Below are 22,535 nucleotides of genomic sequence, written 5' to 3'. Positions count from 1 at the left end.
CTAAAGTGAAGCTATTTGAACCGTGACCTACTCCTTCCAGACACTCAGACTGTAGTCTGCCCTGTCTCTGTCTCATAAATCCTCAATGTAGGTGGGGAACTGATTCCCCGCTTGGCCTGTTTCTTACCCATGGAACTCAGCCGTCAATCAATGTAAAGAGCTTTCCAATGGGGAATAAAGAGCACCCTCAGATTTAGAGCACTCTGCCGTAACACTCTGTCATCACAGCCATGAAGAGAGGGCGTGGAAGAGTCGAGGTACGTGCTATTTTAATTGCTGTGGTGTTTACCAGCTTAATCCGAATCCTCCCCAAGGGAACTCTAACCACGTTTTCCGGTTCTTCACTTTCATTATTTTGATTGACATGACATATTATTGCCCCTTATTTTGGAAGGTTTAAGTTTCCACGAATTGTAATAACTCAAGCAAGTTATTCTTCCTCTACATCTGTTGAAGCTTAAAGTGAAAAATTATTAAGTCGCAGTTTTACACAGCATCTGACGACTGTCAGTTCTTAAACTGTTTTTCTAATAGAACTAATTGGATAAACAATAGCCACATAGTGAAACTAAAGGTAAACATGTTATCTTTCTGTACATCTGTAATAGGTAGTTTGTAAGTATTGTATCACCCACACTGTATATTTATCAAATGAAAGTATGTATACTTTACCACACGGTGCTAGATTAAGTGACAGTGACTTTAAACATGCAGTATAAATATTTGTTCAGTCCAAATACATCTAGAAACATTTTAAAGATACTTTAAACATACAGAAGCCAAGGTTATTCTTTCAGATACATTCAGAATCCAATGTTAATAAACTCAAGACTTCTCCTTCCTTACCAACTCTCACTTTCTGTCGTTTTTCAGAAAAACTTAAACTTTTATATGCTGCTGTTAACCCTTTTTGCCGCCATCTGTTAAGAACACATTCACAGCAGATCTTTACTCTTTTCAACAGGCCTCTCTTTATGGCGAAGTAGGGAACAACACTGCCACCAAGAGGATGATCCAAGTCAGCATCCAGCATCTCAGGACAGATTCACACCTCTTCTACACTCATGAACGTTTGACTAAATATCCGGAAGGGCATTTATAAAGTACTTTCATTGCAGCCTAACACCCATATAGATACAATTAAAAAGCTACTGTCAAACCAGGAACACATTCGATCCGTTACATACCCACAACAAGCTATTGCAAGTTGGCTAAAGTGTACAGTGCTGTTATAGCTCACTGAGCATTATGAACATTCAGAACTATCTCCCCATGCAAGATTCAGAAAATTAGAGACCAGAACATCGCATGCCAATATAGAGGAAAAAGAGGGATAAAACAAGATAGATAGAAGAAAGAACTCTCTATGTAAGTAACGGCCCTTGTGTTAAAGATCTTCTTCACATGCGCATACTGTAGCATTTAACATCCTTTTTTTCCATTGTGGGTAAAAGAAAAGCTGATTAAAAAATGCAAATCCTACCTGAATAGATGGGGGCAAGTCGAAATATATCTGAGAGTCGGGTGTTTACGGGCTCATATGGAGAATCTTCAAGTAAATCATTCCCTGTGAAATAAATAAACGAAATGTCACTAAAAACCAATACATACCGACAAATGCTAATGCAAATAATTATTAAATCTTCTTCATACTGTAAATACATTATTATTTTTGTAATAACTTGTGTGCTTTATAGTCTGGGAACAATCCTGTCTGTTTTTATTTGTAGGAAATTGCTTTTTGGGTCACTGATTCATGGAACAGGTTTACTTTACCAGAGTCAGTGTCTGGTTGATTGGTTATACTGGTCAGTTGGGAAGAGAGAGAGTGTCTGGCCCAGCACACACTCACACGTATATGCTGTACACTGACATAAAGCATAAGAGACCTCACACTCCATAAAGTTTTATGTACACATTTCACAGAGGGCTCTGAACACATCCCAGTGACCCTATGTGATAACAGAACTTAAGAAAGCAATTTCCTATCTCAAGCAATGCACAGGAGCTTTGTTTTGGATGTGCACATCTTATACTGCAATCTGTTACAGTAAGTATGGTGACAGCATATATTTACAGCTTGCGCACCTTGTAAATGCTGATAGATTCCCCAGTAGATGCGCAGGCAGTTCTTCTCTTTCTTCATGCCTCTTTTACAACGACAGTTGTACAAGGGACTCTGCTTTAGTGCGTCCAAGGCAACCCGACATTCATCCTTCGCTTCAGTCACCATGCTGAAGTTTCCCTCTCTTCCAGCTACACACTGCCTCATAGTCCGATACTTTGTGCTGCATCCCGGTTCTTTCAAACACAGCTCATTCGCCTTGACACAGTCCAGCCGGTTTCCACTAGTAAAGAAAGACTCCTCGGCAGATAACAGCACATCTGTACAGAAATAACGATGGGTTATTATTTATTTACGCCATTATATTTATTATGACAGCTTCTGTGTAATGATCATGGGTCAGCGCACGCAGCGCATAACAGTAACACACGTCATCAATTCTTAATTATTCCTAATCATAATAATAACTGTTCCTCATAATATTAATAATAATAATAATAGTTTAAAGTAAATATTAATGATTTAACATTATGCACGAATGCAGGATTCAATAAAACTCTGTAAAGATTAAAATATTTGTTAAAAATTAAATACACTTGATGTTAGCAGTTTAAGTAAACTGTTGATATTCTAGTTTTTAAGAAATGTAACGTAATAAAACAAACGTTCATGCACCAAACAGCACTGGACTTTATATCCGCCAAGTGACGCATGGAGACCTATAGTCTTAAAAACTCTTTTTGGTAATCTTGTGATCACATTTTATTGTTTATGGCGAATTCTGCACCATGCTAGATGTAGCCCAATGTGTATAATTTACCAATCAATCTCTGCACATGCAAAATCTCACTCCAACTCACCCAACAGTGGAAAAATGATGTAAATCGCGGCGACGATCATTGCGTTTTTATCCGTGAGTACCACGCGCTAAGTTTGTTCAAACAAGCAATTTATTGTAACGACCAAAATAATCCTTCTTCATTTAGGTCCATTGAAACATCGCTGTTCAAAATGCACATCCAGGATATTTGAAAATATTTCCGTGAACTGGTCCAAAAATGTCACTAGAAAATATCAACTGATTTCTTGGGATTAAGTCTGACAAAGACCAAACAAGCGGAAAAAGAGTCGCGAGGCAGCAGAATAAAACTCCAGCTCTCAAGATGCGCGCGTGCGTCTGAGCGCGCGACAGAGTACTGTGGCGTTCAGCTGCGCTGTAACCAAAAACCACAGGCGACTCTTAGCGCACTCTCAGCGTTTCTGCGTGAAACATAGCTACAGTACAAACGGAGTACGTTTTGTCAGTTCTCTGAATATATCCAGATTGTCTCTGTTTGAGATTGTACAGGGCTATGAGTTCAGTGATGCGCTGTTTTCTTATGTTTCTCTTCAACTGTGACTGATCGTGGTGCTGACGCAAAGATGGCTTGATTGTCGAAAAGATGTTATCTGTAGAACCTAACCTGAATCAAATGAGTGTGGTAGATGGGAATATTGGGGGGGGGGTCTGACAGATCTCCGTGAGTGCATAGCCAAAAAAACATTCAAACAGATATTTTCGTTCAAATGTTACATTTCTTAATGGCTTTGCGCAACATTTCAGATGTAAATGTTATGTTACTGGAGAAACGGCTTCTATGCTGACTTTTGCCATTCTTGAACACTCACATGTGTGATCAAAATTAGATTAGTCTCCTTATTGGCAGCAGAAATAAGCACATTTTCTCTTTTCACACACGTGTAGAATAAACTTTTCACCAAATTAAACAATGGTAGCCTACAGTATATTTTAACGATTAAAGTTTCTGACTTTATTTACCAAAATGTACAATTAAAGACAGTATGCCATCAAAACTTTAAGTTTGTTTCGGCATTTCTTGAGAATAATAAAATACCTTTTTGATGCGATGTTCACGCTGTTCACCTTGTTTAAAGACTGGAGGAGGTCGCCATCTGTTGGTTGTGAGAGTTTTACTAATGAAAAGTGTTTTTCTGAAATCAGTTTGTGGTTAATCCTCTTATTCTTTTAATTCAGTGAATGACTTCAAAATTACATTAGTTAATTATATATAATTTATTATTAATACACAAAAAAAAAATTGAAATCTTATTGACGTTTGTATATTTGATGGATTCTAATTGATCAATAGTTTAAAGACCAATTACCAGAGCAATTGACTGTAAACCTGTTCGACCAACAGGCACACTAGATCTTCTGCCGACCTGATCTCGTTTTATTATGATAAACATAAGTGGAGAATAGGTTTTTACATACAAACGAAATATTTTAACATTTAATTGAACATTTAGCATCTAATCATGGAATTGTCCTGTTTTTAAAGGGATGAAACACCTCCATCTAATTTGGGTTTGTGTGGGGCTGTGGTAGAGAAAAGACAAACCCTCTATATATTTAAATGTAATGTAATTGATAGGTAATATATAAGCGTATAAGCGTTCACATTGTAATGCACTCCATGGCACCAAACCATTGCTTCAAGCATGTCTTGTAAATTAAACAAAGCAAAAAAGACGTGACAAATAGACCCAAATGGAACCGAATTACATCTACAGATTACGTAGTTAGACGCGTCACTGGTAGTTTAAATTGCACTTTAAAAGTAGGCCAGTGATGTGATGAGTGAGACAACACGACAGCGTGTGACTGAGCCATCTCGCTATGTGATGCGCTTAGGTAGCTACATCTCCCAGTTGATCATCGGTGCGTAAACAGAAAGGCAATTTATCACTGCCACTCTGTATCCACATGGTTCTTAAAAGGTAATAACGATGCAGCTCGATAATAGGATCCAGAGAATAAAATAACCAAATCATGGCATCCAATCCCAAAGTTGCTTATTTAGTCAAAACAAATGTTACATGTGGAAACTGCAGTTCGAATAATTTAACGCTATCGGAAAGTAGATACCGGTATGCACAACGCACTTTACGCTGACGCTGTGCGTCATAAGGTAAGGATTGAACTTTGTGCCAATTACAGATAAGCATTAGCATAAATTAAACAACCCTTACGAAAATTAACCAGGTTTTAAAACAAAACAAAAAAAAAAGTTTTGCTGATTGCAATCAATACACCAAAAACAAAACACTTTTGCCACAACCATTGGAATATCTAGCATGTTAAAAATACTTAATATTTTTTACCTGATGTAGCCTAGATTTTTGAGGTGGCTTTTAATATTCCAGGGAAAGCTTGCCAAACAACATTATGCCTGCGTTAAACTGAAGAACAATCCTACAATGCCAAGTTTATCTAACTACTTGCTAAAGCCAGGCCGAATTCGAAGCAATTAACAGTGTTGTCAAACGCGCCTGCGCAGTGAGATGGTTGTCGGTACATCATTGCGCATGCGCAAACACCATGAGTAGCTATCGAAAAGACGCAATCGTTTTTCTGAACACGTGTTTTTTATATTCAGGTGACTAATTTGGTTTTCTTTTCGATTTTCTTAAGCTTTTCGTTATATTCACAACATGAGCACTGACAGGGAAAATCAGACAAATTTATGAAGTTGCTTCAGGCCTAAATTTAAGATGTTCATTACGGACTGTAGTTTTGATCTTTAAGATGTCGGTACACAGAAATATGGAGATAATCAATATTATGATTTTATAATACTTATAATGATAATAAATATAGTTTTAGTCAATTGTGAAATATTTAGCAAATGTTTTAAACAATGAGCTTTTGAGAACTTAATTTTAAGTTGGTACATTTTGTTTTCATTAAGTTAACGCTACGTGGCCATCAAGAGCATGCAGGACAAAATCAACTCTTCAATTGAAAGACTGGGAAAAACATGAACTGAATGAAAAGGTATTGCTGTCTAATGAATATTATAAATAGACAGATTGATCCCTTCAGATTAGTGATGTCGATGTACTTTGGTTTTATTATATCAAAGTGTGAATTTTGCAACACAGCTGTGAAGGTGTATAACTGTCACTCAACGTATCATTTATCTGTACAGAGAGCTAACGTGCAGTATTAATATCCTTTGCCTCTGTGAAAAGTGTTTCATGATTAAAACACTTCATCAAGATGGAGTGGATCAATTTTAAGTGGCAAAGCAAAATCAATCTAATTTCTTACAAATTACGTTAGTATTGTTGTTGAAAACCTTTAAAAATACAATTAACCTGAAAAATGTATATGGCATACATTTGATACCAGTGTCAGTAAAGTAAGTCAATGAGGATTACAGTAGATTGTTTAAAGAGGTCAATCTGAATGACTCCAGATGTCACCCACTCACATAAGCGGATCATCACAGTTAAGATACATATTTAAAATGTTTCCTTTTTACGGGGATTATCACTTCATCAGTTGGCATTGCGGCATAACGTTTTAGTAAAGACTTCTTGAATGACCTCAGTAATCCACTTCATGCAGCCAATGTCAAGAAAGCCGCCTCTGATTTTCCTGCGTAATCTGTTTGGTCAGACCAGTGCATCTCGTGTAATTATGAGATGTAATTTGCTTGCATTCTCTGAAGCCAGACAGTAATTACCTGAAGGATGCTTGATGTCTTTCACACTTGACTGACCTGTTTAAGGGAGAGACGCAAAGACCTGAATTCAAAAAGCAATGCTGTTCCAATTACAGACCTACCAACAGAATGACAGAAGCTCTGCTTAACAAACAGCAGTGAAAAGCATTGATCCATCAGATGAGCAACATGCTGTGCTCCCAGTTTCTTTGTGCATCCTGATAGGAAGGTCATTGTCCCGAAAATAAAGTTGTTATGATCGTTTGATAGCAAAGGAACGGATTTGCTGGGCATCTAAATAAGACACAATTGTTTTGTGATCGCTCAGCTCCTGTTTAAAACAAAGCTGCTATGCAGGGTTCCCACAGGTCCTTGAAATTTGTGATTCTGGGGCGGGGGGGATTTCAAGGCCCTGGGAAGTGAAAATATACATACATAGATACAGGTCATTCAAAGTGCTTGAATCTATTTTATGCAAGAAGTTTTCTTAAAAAAAAAAACATATTATTCCCTGTGTAGTGTAGGATAATATCATAAAAATTTCATAGACTTTTTAAGCACACATGCAAAACTATTCACTTTAAAACTTCTGTATGCGAATGTTGATTCATACCAAAATGCTTTTTTGCATAGTTGTGTTTGACACATGAAAACGTCTTGGGTTACGTATGTAACTGTTGTTTCCTGAGAAGGGAACGAGACACTGCTTCTTCCTTGCCATACTTCCTGCCTGCATGCATGTAACGCTGTCCTTGGCAATATTTCAGATAGCGATATACTTCCTGGCTCCCGCGTCACTCTGTCTTTGTCGTAAAGGCTCACCATTGGTTGAATTTGATATACACATTCAGACGCACTTACCCCTGGAGGCGTCCCCAAAGTGTCACCGCAGTGGCGCAGCGCGAGTTTCCTCCAAAGGGAACTGTAACAATGTATCTTAAAAGGTAACATGGTGCAACCTTGCTCTCACTTGCCACATTTAGTCCTTGAATTTTAGGGTATTGGACCTGGAAATTAAAAGGTCCCTGAATTTGAAGTTAGCTAAGGTGTGGGTACCCTGAATATGGCAAGTAAATACATAACATATAAGCAATATAACAGTATAATATTTATTGTTATAAAAATGAGTTGTCATTATGTGGTCTGATGAAATAAGATGCCATCTGGTAATTATTGGCAGCATTGTCTTTCACCGATCGCATAATCTGATGTACATGCTGCAATGTTAGCTTTTGTGCTGTTTTTAATCTACATAATAGAATATCCATTGTTTTAAAAATTAGGACAGATTGAGAAGGGAATCACTGGTGGAGTGAGCTAGGAAAGGTCTGAGATTATAACTTTACAATGAATTCAATGAGAAACAAAAACTGTTTTTTTCTGGATCTAAGATGTTTTTTCTGGATCTAAGAGTATGAAACTTGCAAATAATACAAAAGTATCGCATTTGCTGCTTTCACTTTAAGCAAAGTGTAAAATTAGCGTTATAAAGTATGATGGATTAACTATAATATCATATATATCATGTCAGTGCAGTAGCAGTCCTAGCGGCATCTATAGCGAGTCAATCTGGACCAAAATCTTAACTTTTATAAATATATTTAAAAATATATTGTGTTTAAACTTTCCCAGGCCAGATAAAACCCATTTTTTGCCCACCCCTGCCTTAAAAGAATGAATTTACTCATACTTTCAGTATGTTAGTTCTTGTAAATGACTTAAGATTCAGAAGGTGCTGTGAAGGCTGAAGTACTATAGTGTTAAAGTCATCTGTTTTGCCTCTTCATCCATCTCTCCATCTCCCGTCTCCTGTTGCCCCACCCCAATTAAGTAATGCAGCATCCTAATTAATTAGGTCTTTGATATGTCGCTTTCTGTGTCCGGTCCAGGGTTAGATAAACAGATTAAACATCACCAGAACAACGTCCAACTAGTAAGTGATGATAGAAGGGGGATCGATTGTCTCGGGAAGACAGCTCCTCCATTGGGTTGTGTAAATCATATGCTATATGGGGTTAGTGTGTTGAGCATAGACCATGCTCACACAAATCTTCCTCATTAATTGCATAGACTGGATAGACCCACAGGATGTGCTTAGGATGAGGCTTCTGGGACTGTGATGGAAAGCTCAGTATATGTTCATTCTTCTCCTGCGTAGTCGTGAATCACTCTCCTAAACACATGCCCCCACCCCGCAGAAGGCATTTTTCCTTGCATTCATCATCTGGCATTGATCACATGTCAGTCGAAGCGAACAGTGTTTGTCTTGCAAAAGCAAACCATTTTGTTAACGTTGACTTGCCTTAATCAGTTGCATGCTGAAAACCTATTTAGTTTGAAAACTAATCAGTTTTTCTAAGAAACTTTTTCGTCAACTTTTCAGATTGATAATGAAAAACTGATTCTTCTTCTGTTGGTAATTTACATCACTTGGAAATGTGCATTATTTGTTTTTGTAGTCCAAATTGGAAATGTGAAACTTATGTCTGAATATGCAAAGTCATTCATTATTATAATGTTTAACCGTAATAACTCATGATTGAGTAATAACTCGTGATTGACTCGTGAAGTGGTTTCCTTACAGACAAAATTTGGATTTTGCAGTCGATTCGATCGTGGTGTTGAGCAATTTGTTTAAGAATTGAAGTGCGTGTTGCATCTTTGTTTTTGTTTTGTTGTTTTTTTTTTGCATTTTACCTTATACAATTTAGAAGTTTCCAGTTTAGCACACCTACATGCGGAGATGTATTTATCATGGCAGATGATTTCTTCTTTATTGGGTGGTCACTTAATTTAAATGTGTGTAATGTTTTTTGGCTTTAATGTGACAGATCTTAAATTATCTAAAATTCACCTCTTATACTGTACATGTTTCTTAAAGAAACTTCTGAATAATACATCAAATGTGTGTACCCTGCAGCAGTCCATTGCTGTCTATTCTAATAACATTGATGATGTCCTATTCATTGATGATACAGTACTTCATACAGTACAAATTACAGTTGAGCTCATAAGTTTACATACCCCTTGCATAATCTGCAAAATGTTAGTTTTTAAATTTTGCATTTTGTTTTTAATTTAGTACTGCCATGAACAAGGTTTTCACATAATAGATGTTTACATATAAACCACAACACAGAATAATGGTTTTCAAAAAACCTTTCAGCAGCACATACATCGCTTTTCCAGCATCTTCTGCATATTCAACCCCTTTCCAATAATGACTGCAATCTGAGGACAACTAAGAGACTCATACAGAATCTGATTTATTGCCATATAAATATGTTAAACTGTGCAAAAATTGTAGCACTGTTGCCTAACAGCAAGAAGGTTTCTTTGTGGAGTTTGCATGTTCTTCCTTGGATAGCATGGGTTTATGTAAATATAGCCTTGAAAGCAAGAATGGTTAAAATTTTTATTTCAAATGTTATAACTGTTATATGGGGACTACGGATGAAAATTAGCCCTCGGCTAAATCCGGTACAATACATGAGATGAAAATTTTATGTTAAAAATTGTGCATGGTCCCATTATAAATAAATAAATGAATGAATGAGTAACCTTTAGCTATTTTCAAAATAATATACACTTATATTTGGATATGTAATACTGAACCTAGTTAGCCGTAGTGATAGAATATTGATTTTGTTGTTATTATTATCATACTTTCCCATGATGTACAATATACATTTTTCTTTGCATTCATTTTCAAGTACATCTAGGGACGGTTTCCCAGACATGATTTAGGTTAAGCCACGACTAGGCTTTGTTATATTACGACATTTAAGTCGTTTTTGCAAACATAACTTTACTGGTGTAAAGTAAAAAAATTACTGGTGTGCATCTTCAGACAAAACAATTACACTGTGTCACAATATGTCAATGCAAGGTGTTTTCAAATTAAGGCACCTTAAACATCCAATTGAGGCTGGGAGTTGCATAAGCCATGTCTGGGAAACCGCCCCATAGTGTTAAACTTGCCTAGTTTTAGATTAAGACATATATTTTAATCTGACAAAGATTATTGCTTTACTTTCTCCCATGTGTGTGTGTGTGTGTGTGTGTGTGTGTGTGTGTGTGTGTGTGTGTGTGTGTGTGTGTGTGTGTGAAAATACTTTTTTAGGTGTGTGTGCATGCGGTATAAGAGCATCACATCTATGGAGTGCCCCCAAAAAACATGGAAACCTGTGTGTGTGTGTGTGTGTGTCCCATTCAAGACTCAAGAAAGAATTGTAGTTATACAAATTCCAAAATCATTTTTTTTTTTTTTTACTTTAGAAACATCAGACCAAAAGGCTTTTTTTGTATAGGTAACAAAAGAAGTTTTGCATTGCAATTACAGGTGCACAAAAAATCATTTTCTACAGAATAGAATATAAACCATTATTCTAACTTATTGTTCATATCACTGATTAGTTCTGTTTTTGTTCATGTCTAGTGTGTTTTTAAAAACTTGACAACACTGACATCTAGTGGTCCTATTGCAACTGTACAGCTACATGCAAAATAATACTGTAACAAGCTGACTTTAAACAATTACATTTTATCCATGTTTGCTAAGAATAGGGATTGCATTTTTTTGGATTAACAACAGTTGAATTACATTTATTCTTGTACCTTTGTTTTTGAGAGTGTACAGGACTGATCTTTCTGAATTTATAGGCAGATTATTTCAGTGTTGCATAAATGTTGTAAAAAACGTTACAGTAGCAATTGAATGCTTTGTTCCCATATTGTCTTTATTAATTGGATAAATTGCTTAAAAACTAGCATAAGATATTATTAAAGATAGCCTGCATACATAGGGTGTTTACTATGAGCTGTTATATGGCAGTTGCATTGCTATTTAAGTGAATGTGGTTTCCTTTTTATGATACTGTAGGGGAGAGTGGGGTAAGTTGTCACAAGTGACCATTCTCTATTAATTAGTCTACAACTTTGTATGGAAGATATGGAAATGTAATGAACACAAAAAATGTGCCCAAGACTTCCTTCTTTCATTTGGTATGAGATTTCTACCATTGTGATGTATGGGGCTCAGTAAATGATATACAGTGTGAAAAGTACTACTATTACAGCATTGATTTGGTGCCAAGATTTTAGTACGCTGATAATTTAAATAATTTTGATTACAATTTAATATTTTTCACAACATAATGAAAGCTCATTTCCTTAAATGTTATTATTTTCCACTGTTTCAACTTTGCGGTTTCATAATATGACATGTTGTTTACATGTTGAGTCATTGTTTTTTTTAAACAGAAAGTGTAAAGCACATGTTTTATCTGCTTGTTGGCTCTAGTTTATGCTCTGAGTCTCACCACAGAGAAGGCATGAAGATTCGAATGATGTAACGCCGGCTTTAATAAGCTCTGAATGAAAGATGCTTGTGATATTCTTCATAAGTTCTTCATCGCTCTTTGTCTTGTGACAGTCCTTTTCCTTAGGGAAGAAGGCAGACGGAGCTCCTGCCACTGAAATGGGGGATTCTGCAGAGAGAAAAATGGATTAAAAAAATCCATAGTTTTTCTCATTTTAAACATGTGCATTCCTTCTATATGCATTTCCCTCTTGTTTTAGTAATAGAATAAAGCCTCAGGGACTCAACAGTCCACAGCATCGCTTTAAAATTTTTATGTTGTTTTGGCTTTGGTTGTTAAGAAAACAGAATATTGGCTATAGGCTAAATGGATCGTGTCATTTTAGGAGAGCTTGAGAATTGTCAAACTTTATAAAACAGTTCTTCATTATAGCAGCATGTGAAATTATAATAAGATTTGCATATGTAATGGATTCAGAACTTACTAGTGCATTCAGCCAGCTTATTGCCACCCATGTACTGTGTTGTCCATTTGTTTTGGGTGGCGGCACTGCATTCCTCGTACAGCCTTGATCTTCTTATAAAGTTAAAATCATAACCCTGTTTGTGTGGAACAGATTGAATTTAGAAGAATAACATTTTGTAGCTGTTTTTATATAAGATGGTCGTGGATTTGATTTTAAAGCTTCTTTGAAAATCAAAAATCAAATCTTGATTTTAAAGATTTTCAATATATTGGGTTGTCCACTGGGAGGTGCTGATGAATCGGTGGGTTGTATGAATCAGTATGTGTCCTAAATATCTTTTATAATTAAAGCATGCACACACTTACAAATACTCCAAAAGAATGATAGGGTGGCTTATTGGGTCCTGCACCAAGTACATTACAACCCAAGCACATTATTTTGCATGAAATTGTTTGACATAAACAAAAAGTATTTTTTATTAAATTAAATATTTTGCCATTTATCTGAAAAACAAATTAGAATTTTTTTAAGGGAATGGGGGAAAAACGCTTTTGCCATGTAAATAAATAATGTGTTGGATTTACTTAAAATATATGCACCATTTTTTTACAACATGCTTTTTAATTAAATTCAGAGGTTTTAAGTCAAAATATCAAGAAAAACTTCATTATATTTACTATTTGAGTTTACTCAACCTTCTTAAAAATATGTAACTAAAAGTAATAGTTCACCCAAAAATAAAAATTTTGTCATCATTTACTCACCCTCATGTTCTTCCAAACCTGTAAAAATTTCTTTATTCTGTTAAAAAACAAAAATGAAGATATTTTGATCATAGATGGTAAGCGCACAGATGACGGTACCCATTGACTTCCATAGTACTTTTTCCTATTATGGAAGTCAATGGGTACGGTCAACTGTGAGGTTATTATAATTTATCAGAATATCTTATTTTGTGTTCAACATAATAAAGAAACTCTTACAGGTATTAAATAACATAAGGATGAGTAAATGATGACAGAATTTTCATTTTTGGATGAACTGAAAATCCTTTTATCCCTTTAACTTCTAATGCTCATGTAGACTGTACTCAAATTGTTACATTTATTTAACTTGGTGTTCATATAGGATACCAATGCATACTATAAGAAAGAGTATAAAAAAACTTAATGTCTTCTATATGGCAGTCATTTAATGTACTTGCTTCACCACAGAAATGCACAAAAAGTGCTTTTTTTGATGTGGGATTGTGAAAGTATAATGTGTTTGGTCCATGTTTACCAAAGCATGAGCACCTCAAAGGTGACTTCTCAGAAACTATAATTTACAACAAAACAACATTAATAATACTAGTCTAATGCTCTTTCTACTTTGTCTCCACAACTATTTAAATTCCCATTGTTTGAAAAAAAAAACATGAATAATCAAAATATATGTTTACAGTACTTATGGGTATTCCATATAAGTATAATGAAAATCTTAATTTTTCCATGTTTAAGTGCTATAATTGGGTCCCCAGTGCTTCTATCAACCTAGAAAGTACAAAAAAGATTAACCCAGTCACTTAGTTTTGGTAAACCATTCTCTGCAAGCATGTGAAAAAATAGGTCATTGGAATTTGGCTCCCCTTGTGATGTCAACAGGGGATAATACCGCCCCTTAATCTGCACTGTCCAAACACGGCATTGCCATTTTAGTGCAGAGATCAGCTCATTTGCATTTATAAGGACACCCCCCAAAACAGCACATTTTTGCTCACACCTACAAAGTGGCAATTTTAACATGTTATAATAAATCTATACAGGATTTTGAGCTTGAACTTCACATACGTATCTGGGGACACCAAAGATTTATTTGATATTTTAAAAAAGTCTTGTGAAATTTATGTTACATTTACTTGATTTTAATTGTAGTTGAACCAACTCAGATTTTTCGATTTTAAACCTTTGAGTTTATCTTGTAGTTAATTTTTTTTGTGTTGCATGAACAATGCATTTAAAGTCCGGTCAAAAATGTTGTAAATATGTACTGAATATTTTTTTCAAAGCTACTTATCATATAACGGCATAGATGTTGAGACAACAAATTACTTTTTACAGTGTGGTACAGTGCAACATACACTCAATGAGACCAAAGCACAGCTGAGCTTACCGTATTGCACATTGGTTTACAATAGATCTTCTTCTCAGAAGATACACACAGCAGGCCTCCATCCCTGTGTACTACTGGAGCAAAACAGTTTGCTGGCAGTAACCCGAGTATCTCTACGAATAAAGTAACATTTTGTTCAGGACTTACATGTATACACGCTTTTTAAAATATAGCATTACTGTCTTACATTTTAATTATAGCATATACACTTAAGTAATATCCTATATAGAGTACACATCACATCACAGGTCATACTCTGCCAGGCATAATGCTAGTGGTTTTGTAATTTACCAGTTGTTTTACCAGTTTCTTGTTGTGTTTGGATGATAGCCGTCAGCAAGCGTAGCTGGTTAAAAATATCTGCAGTTTGGTATGTTGTCCAATTTTTAGATGCAGCTTCCAAACAATTGCTCATCTAGATATAAATATGTGCGTTAAATGTAACCATGGCCATCAATCTTCTTATTAAATGTTTAGTCAACCTTGAAAGTGCTATTATTACAATAACCATTGGTGATACTGTGTTTCAGTGTTTTACTGGTTAGTAGATAAAATGCTGCTACCTGAAGTTGATCTTTAAAGTAATCAAACCGTTCAGAGGGGCAAGATAATATAACATGTCCATTAGCCCCAGTAGAGAGAAATGCTGTAAAGGAGACACGCATACATCTGTAATGAAGGTCCTTCATAAAGAGATAAGAATAAAATCAGTAGAGATTTAGCATGTGTAAAGTGACACTTACCAAAGACCAAGAAAAACTGTTTCCACGTTTTGCTCATTGTGGTACCTTTCGTGTTGTTAGTGCTGCTGTTATTTGGTCCGTGGGATACTAACCTCTTAATATTTAATTTATTTTATTGCATCATAGGTTATTGCACTTTCAGCATGTTGACCAAATTACAACATGTCGGCCTTAAGTAAACTTTGATAGGAATACTAGTATTTTGAAAGCGTAGAGTAATATGTCCGATGATATTCTTTGTCATAATTACTTATTTCATATCCAAAAACAATGGGGTCAAGGAGATTTGTATAGTCATGAGATGTCAAAAGACAAAAATTACAACAAATTAATTGGTTTGTACAAGCACCATATTATGACATCAAGGTGCATGTAAGCGATTAGTGCCTTTATAAATGTACAAATAGTTTCATAAACATTTATGGTTTTAAAGATATTTTGGAGCATCTAACCATATTCAGCCATATGAAACACAAGTAAAGGTACAGTCAAAGGTATTTATTGAATAAATGTTAAAAAAAAAACAACAACAACGGTATAAAAGTATTACAAACAATTTGTGTTGCAAACCTTGTGAACTGAAGCCATACTTTATATCAGTCACTTTATATATATGTTCAAACATATACCAGAACATTAGAGCATGACGCAATCTGTAATGACAGCTAATAGCGCTTCACATTCTTGGCTAACGTAATGATGCAATTGGTCACCAGGCACACGAGAGCCAATGTTATTTTGCAATCATAGATGACGTGTCATCGCTTCCTTTGCCGATAGTTTTTGAACCGTGTTCACCGGATCTGATATTTACAGAGGATTGTCATTACTGTTGCGTCTTTTTTCATATAAATTGATTGTTTGTCCTCTGTACACTTGGAATACTTTAAGTCCTTTTTGAAAATGCTGTGTTCTGTATCATATAATAAATAAATGTGTATGTTGTTTGTCCTAAATGCCTGAATAGTGTAACGTGTAATATAAATTCAATGAATCCTGATGGTTTAAATTAAAAATAAAACCCCAATGCATTATAGCAAAAATACTCCAATATACAATTTCATACCCTAATAAGTTTCACTTGAGGCACTAATTTAGTAAACAAATCTGTTGGTCATAATTGGGGGAATGGACAAATGACCAAAACAATGGGTTGGAGGATAGGTTGGATCTCAACATGTCCAGCTTCATAACACGACTTGGTCCACACAAAATATTTTTTAGCTGCAGATAAAACTACAGTTTTCATTATATAAGTGTACTTTTTTACAAGTTTGTTTTAAAATATGTATAAGAAAAATACAAAAAACTGCATATTTAATCAAGTTAAAGTTATGTGTGATAAGAATTGCCTACTAATGTCTTGCTCGTATGACAGAAGTCCCCTGCCATCCAGATAGCCAATACAATGATATGTGTAATATAATTCTTATGAGGTTGAAATCAATAATGACCAAATTAACTCTATATACTAAATAAGCAACAAAAATTCTTGATCAATAGATCCTAAAAAAGTACACCTAAGAAGAACATTGCAAGACTATAGATAGTTTATAAGCCTACTTTGTGTAACTTTTGTTTAAACTATACATAAATAATTTTTAAGATCCACTGAAGTGCTTAGCTTTTTGATGTCTTGGGGCTTTTTTAGTATTTAAAAGCTCTGATCCCTTTTAAAATAGCTAATAGCATTTAGTTTACTTCACAGCCTGGAATCTGATAAGAAGCTGGTGTGCAGAGTGTCATAAAATGTTTTCCATATTGACAGAAGTGAGAGACGGTATATTTTGAATGCTTTTACACTCAAAAATTGCTGGGTCTAAAAGGGAAGAACCCAAACCCTGTTTGGTTATAATTTGACCTATACTGGGTTATAATCCAAAATCCTGGGTTATTTTAACCCATTGTTAGGTCAAATATAAAAAATTTCTGGGTTAATTTAACATCGGCTTTTGGGTCAAAAGACATCGGCTGGGCATCACGATGATGGAAGGCCAGTAGATCAGTGGTGTGATGAGCTTCATCATGGCAGCAGGAACTAGTTTTTTTAGTCTTTGTGTCCTCAATTCGTAAAAGCGTCAAACAATTCACTAGAGGGATCACTACTTTTGGGCTAATGAATATTCACTATGCAAATCTACCATTAAATCATGCATCAGAGGACTGCTCGCTCAGACAAATTAAATCATAATAATGACTTTCTCCTCTAATTGCCAATTTTTATTTTCAGGATTAATTACTGCTTTACAAAGTGATAACAGATGTTTTAACTAGACTCAATCCACTTGATTGTGAAGTCTTTTAGTTCTTGTATCTTACTATTTTAATGAAAGCTTTCTTGTAGTAAGAGGTTCCGAAGATTATATGACCATGATGTAGCCTGTTCTATAAGTTTTTCTGCACAAAAGCGGCTTAAACAGCTTTGCATTATTAAACATTTAATGCCTAACCAGTGGACTGCCAGTCAAAATGATCCTTTTTGTCTTATGTTACACCCTCCCACTGTTCCTACCACACTTAGGCCCATTATTCCCATGTAACTCTCTTCCAGATAATTGGGGTGATTTGACCATTCAGCAGCGGTGTTCAAACTGAAGGATTTATGTTTAGCAAATTAAAATGTAGCTGTTCAAAAACTTAGTAAAATATTCTGTTTTTAATTACTGTGCATAAATCACATTTATTTCTTGTCTAAGTCTAAACCAATTAACTGTATGAGCCTGGCTGAGGGATGTAAGTGAATGCGCTTTGGTTGTTGTGTTAGCACAACTGCTGCGTACCGGTTTACACACGCTCCACCAGATAATGTTTTACAATCATGTGTGCACAAATGTGCTTAATGTTTTGTTGTATTTACTGTTCAGAGAAGCCTTGAAGGAAATGGAAAATTTTACAAAATAAATAACTGTGAGAAAGACTGAGGGATTTTAGAAATACAATCAATGGTTGATAAAGCACCATTACCTGTCGAGAAGACATGTGGCAAGCTCTGCATCCAGCTTGAACCCTTTAAAATCTCATAGATCTCTGCACCTTTCAAAGGCCGGGCTGATATTGATCCTAGTTTTATTACGGGCACGGTCGCTTTCTACGTTTGTTTCCTTGGTTGTTTATTTTCCTTGGTTGTTCTCCTAGCTCTGGTTGTTAACCAAGGAATCAGAAGTTTTTCTGCCATCAAGCTGCATTTAATCCAACACAATCCACTTCAGGTGAATGCATGCAATATTGTAATGCACGCGAGGGGGAGGGTGGATATGTGGCGTGTGCAGGAACTGTGATTGACAGGCAGATTTTACACAGCCATGCGCTGATTGGACCAGACGAACCAGCCTGCTCTGATTGGTCCAGATGAACCGGGAGAGGTGGATTTTTGCCAAACAAATACAAGGCTCTAGGTGGAGGTAGAAGCGTGGGTTTTTTTTTAAACAGTCTAATTTATGTTGTTCTATTGGAGCATAATGTCAGTTTCACTGAATATGATAAAACATCTTGCCGACTGCAGCTTTAAAGGGACTGTAAGTAAGATTTTAAGTGTTTTATTAATCAAAATCAATGTTTTTATTCATAAATATGTCCTTGTTGGTGTCAAATGACCTTTGCCAGTGATCTGACTTTTCTTTGTCAGCTTAGAATTTCTTCTTTTTACTTACATTAAACAAGTAAGTCCAAGGAGGCTTCCATGTTGTTCCGCCGTATTGATAAACTTTAATAGCACAGAGGGACAAAAAGCACTAGCCTACCAACACGTTTCCACAATGCGTTTTCATCCAGAACACGTGAACCAGCTGCAACGGACAAGGAGATCAGTGATTACATAACCGCTACCGTAGTTGCAGCACGCATTTGGAAAGGCAAGGCGCTAGAGAGCACTGTTAGTTTGAATGCAAAATACAATTTCACCACTAGATGGGGGTAAATCCTACTTATTGTTCCTTTAATATCAAAATGTACTGATTAACAACTGCTTTTCAGAAAGCCAATGGGAATTAAGATTTATGAAGGTGATATGTATTTATGCCATCCTACAGTAGTACATTTTAGTTTACCATATTGGAATCTATTCAAAATGATAATTTTTATACAATATTTCCTGTCCATAAAGCAAACATTGTCTCCAAAACGATGGCAATTAAACATGATTTTAATTTCTGAAAGAAAGACTCTTTAGATGAATGTGTATAGATTAACTTGTGTGTAGAATAAATGGTTCTTGCTATGATTATAGCAACTGATGTTGGAATAGAGTTAAGATATAAACAAAGACAAACTCTTTTGCTCTGAAACTAGGGGGACGGCGCACATTCTAAAAGGGTGTGACCGAATCCACTTTTGCTAATTTAACAATGGGAAAAATGGTTTGTGAGCCTAGCGCACAGTTTAAAAGGTTGTTCCTATTCTCATAATGAGTAATGGGTGTGTTTTGGGCGTAATGTGCAATAGACCAATGAGAGTCTCATCCCCCTTCCTATTAAAAAGCCAAATGCAGTGACGCCATGCCAATTTCCTATTTAAATGGTGTAATTTGTAAACTGAAAAACTAAGCAAAGGAAGAAGACCACCAGTTTAAGATTGATGTTAAAATATTGTGTTGTTTTTATTTGTATTGAAATGTATTGATTCTCTTTAAAAGTCGTTTTTTTTCACTCATGGAAGTAAAATTAGCAGGCTTTTAATTGTAAACGTATGGATAGCCTACATGGTCAGTGTAATCTCAAAGAATAATTTAAAAATATGCAAGAAAAGGTTTGTACAAATACTTTATTTGTAACAAACAGGAGATAAAGTATTTACAAAATGTGTGGAAAGATGTGGAAAGTGGTTTCAGCACTCGGACAGCGCCGTGAGTGTTTTGAAAAGCATTAAAAAAGGTTCTCATCTCACCATATCCAGAGGTACAAAGGTAAAATAGATTAAATATTTGCAATTTTTTTAAAGCAAACATTAAATTACTTACCAGGCTACAGGTGAAGCAGCTATTTAGGCCTCCTAACATCTCATAATCAGTCCTCTTTTATGTTCAAGAGACTCAATAATAATCATTTACATTTTAATCCTTTAATTTTTATATTTAAAAACATTTGTATGCTGTCCATGTGTGTAATAATCAAACACGCATCTTTGCCTCATTTATAGGGACATATTACTAACGCGCTCTCTTAATAACAAAAACAACATTGCGCCATTAACTTTAGACTTTATACCAGGTTTTAGTTGTTCAATGAAGTAGTCTATTTTAGCCGCAAAATAGCAACACGCAAACAATGCGCCTGAAAACTCCCCATGGGCACACAAATGGGCGCAAATGCATTTGTTATTTAAAGGTGCAGTGTGTAATTTTTAGAAGGATCTCTTGAAAGAAATGCAAAATAATATACAAAACTATATTATCAGTGGTGTAAAGACCATTTATAATGAACCGTTATGTTTTTTATAAGCTTAGAATGAGACGTTTTTATCTACATACACCGGGGTCCCCTTACATGGAAGTCGCCTTTTTGTGCCACCATGTTTCTACAGAAGCCCTTAATTGACAAACTTTTCTGCTAAGGTGTCTCCAATCGATGTAATATTTGTCCAGTGGTGGCTATCGTAGCTTCTTTATGCGTTTTAAAAGCAAGGGTTGGGCAATGGGCTGAGCCGCTGGTTGCAATTTGCAATTTCACCACCAGATGCAGCTAAAATGTACACACTGCACCTTTAAGCAATGTGATGCTGGATGTTAAAATAAGAACTGCGCTGGGCTGAAACTAGCAAAAAACTCTTGCGTCAAGCATTGCGCAGCATTTCCTGGGTGTATGATAGGGCCCTTTATCTTACTGCTGTGGGCTGGCTTGACACATGGCCTGTGTTGGTTAAATGGTCAAAAGTCTTTCATTGGAAATTGTGCTGAACTTCAAGATGTTGTTTAATGCATTGTAAGAAAGGTTTGGCTGTGTTTCAGTATCTATCCAATTGAATCAGTGTTTAACGCATCAAATACAAAGGAATGGCGACAATTTGCCCTGTAGGTTTGAGATTTTCTGTATGTATGTGATGAACTGAGTAGAGCTTGTTTTAAACCTAAAGGGTTTATAGAGTCAAAAGATTAATTGCATTTCCATCTATATATTTGACACTTTCCCAAAGTTTCTTAAATGCAAGCTGTACATTTTATTGTTACGTATGTTCCCTGGGAATCAAACCGTGACGTCCTAACGCAGTGCTTTATCAGCCGACCTATATGAACACATGGCAAACAAGTTGTCAAACTGGTAGGCTTTTTTAAGTTTTTTGCCTTTCCTGAATGAAGATAAAAAGTATGTGTAGACATGACATCCCATGTTTTATATTCATGTCCTGGAAAGTAAAGACTTTAAAAGGGTATAAGTCTGTAGGGTTTAGCCTATAACTCACTTTAAGCAGTATACTCAGAGGAGTAGGTGGCGTGCTGGGAATTTGGTATGGGCCTGGCACTGGCCAATCATTGTTATGAAGGGTCCCAGGCAGTAATCTGTCCAATACTCCTTACAGTGGGAAACCTTCTCTGATGTATGCTTTGATAGAGGAGCTCAAGGGCATTTTCTGATGACGCCTTTCCACAAGGGCCATGGTATTTATAGACTTGGTGTGGAGCAGGAGAAATGAAAGTGCGAAATGTCTCAATACAGACATCTTACTCATGGGAGTGAAAGTCGATAGACAGAGAGACACACACTTGTTTGTTTTCATTTTATTATTTCTTAACTTTTTCGGTCAAAGAGCAACTGCATCTTGGCTGACCTTGAAAACAGACTTATTAAAAATAATTTAAACCATCAAAAATGTGAACTCTGCATTTCTGAATGTTGCTGTCACACGATCGGCTGATTATATTTGAAATTTTGTATTAATAATCAATTAGCAACTGATTATTTAACTACATGTGTATGTATGTATATAGAGCCAGTATATATTATAAGACATTGAATCTCTTTTAAATGTGTAGAAAAAATGTGAAACCCAGCTAAAGTATAAAATAACTGATTGAAATCAACAGGAACATATTCAAAAAAGCCTTTCGGGACTGAACTCACTGGTAAAATATTGAAAAGCAAGTCTGAGTTAACCCTATTTAACCAATGGCCTACTTAAAGGCTCACCTAATGTGAGTGCAATGACATTTGCAAACAGTATTTGTAAATATAAAAACACATCTCATATGCTATCATTTCTTCACACTATAATTGGCATAGTCAACATATAAGTAAATGAAAGAAGAGAGGGCAAGACATGTCTATTTTCTGCTCTCTTAAAGATGGT

The 22,535-nt window shown here is 35.6% G+C and overlaps 2 protein-coding genes across 5 annotated transcripts in view; both read right to left on the bottom strand.

Moving 5' to 3' along the window:
* The window catches only part of gfra1a (gdnf family receptor alpha 1a), an 88,863-nt gene extending 85,359 nt beyond the window's left edge, over nt 1-3,504 (bottom strand). The window contains exons 1-3 of one of the 2 annotated variants that reach the window (XM_065296952.2): nt 2,926-3,504; nt 2,089-2,385; nt 1,484-1,567 (exon numbers count right to left, since the gene is read on the bottom strand). In XM_065296952.2, the coding sequence (XP_065153024.1) occupies nt 1,484-1,567; nt 2,089-2,385; nt 2,926-2,965 (421 nt within the window). In that variant the 5' untranslated portion in view covers nt 2,966-3,504. The remainder of the gene's footprint in view (nt 1-1,483; nt 1,568-2,088; nt 2,386-2,925) is intronic. The other variant, XM_065296953.2, reaches the window with a different exon arrangement.
* A 7,790-nt stretch (nt 3,505-11,294) lies between these two features.
* Nucleotides 11,295-18,251, bottom strand: LOC135787152 (uncharacterized). Of its 3 annotated transcripts, none has more exons than XM_065296949.1 (6): nt 18,222-18,251; nt 15,078-15,197; nt 14,806-14,929; nt 14,515-14,627; nt 12,382-12,496; nt 11,295-12,065 (listed from the first exon to the last, which is right to left on the bottom strand). In XM_065296949.1, exons 1-6 carry the CDS (start codon nt 18,234-18,236, stop codon nt 11,875-11,877), a joined length of 678 nt encoding a protein of 225 aa, XP_065153021.1. In that variant the 5' UTR covers nt 18,237-18,251; the 3' UTR covers nt 11,295-11,874. The 3 variants fall into 3 exon arrangements, with proteins under 3 accessions (XP_065153021.1, XP_065153022.1, XP_065153023.1); XM_065296950.1 differs by having other exon boundaries at nt 14,818-14,929; XM_065296951.2 differs by lacking the exon at nt 18,222-18,251 and adding an exon at nt 15,258-15,402 and having other exon boundaries at nt 15,078-15,160.
* Nucleotides 18,252-22,535: the final 4,284 nt, after the last annotated feature.

This window comes from Paramisgurnus dabryanus, chromosome 20, assembly GCF_030506205.2.
Source record: "Paramisgurnus dabryanus chromosome 20, PD_genome_1.1, whole genome shotgun sequence".
Classification (NCBI taxonomy): Eukaryota; Metazoa; Chordata; class Actinopteri; order Cypriniformes; family Cobitidae; genus Paramisgurnus; species Paramisgurnus dabryanus.
Note: the sequence above shows the minus strand (reverse complement) of the source record. Positions and strands in the feature narration are given on the sequence as shown.

Coding starts and splice junctions, on each gene's coding strand:
- LOC135787152 (XM_065296949.1), bottom strand. Junction 14,930..15,077: donor ACTTTAAAGATCAACTTCAG/GTAGCAGCATTT, acceptor ATTTATATCTAG/ATGAGCAATTGTTTGGAAGC. Junction 12,066..12,381: donor TAAGCTGGCTGAATGCACTA/GTAAGTTCTGAA, acceptor TTCTCTCTGCAG/AATCCCCCATTTCAGTGGCA.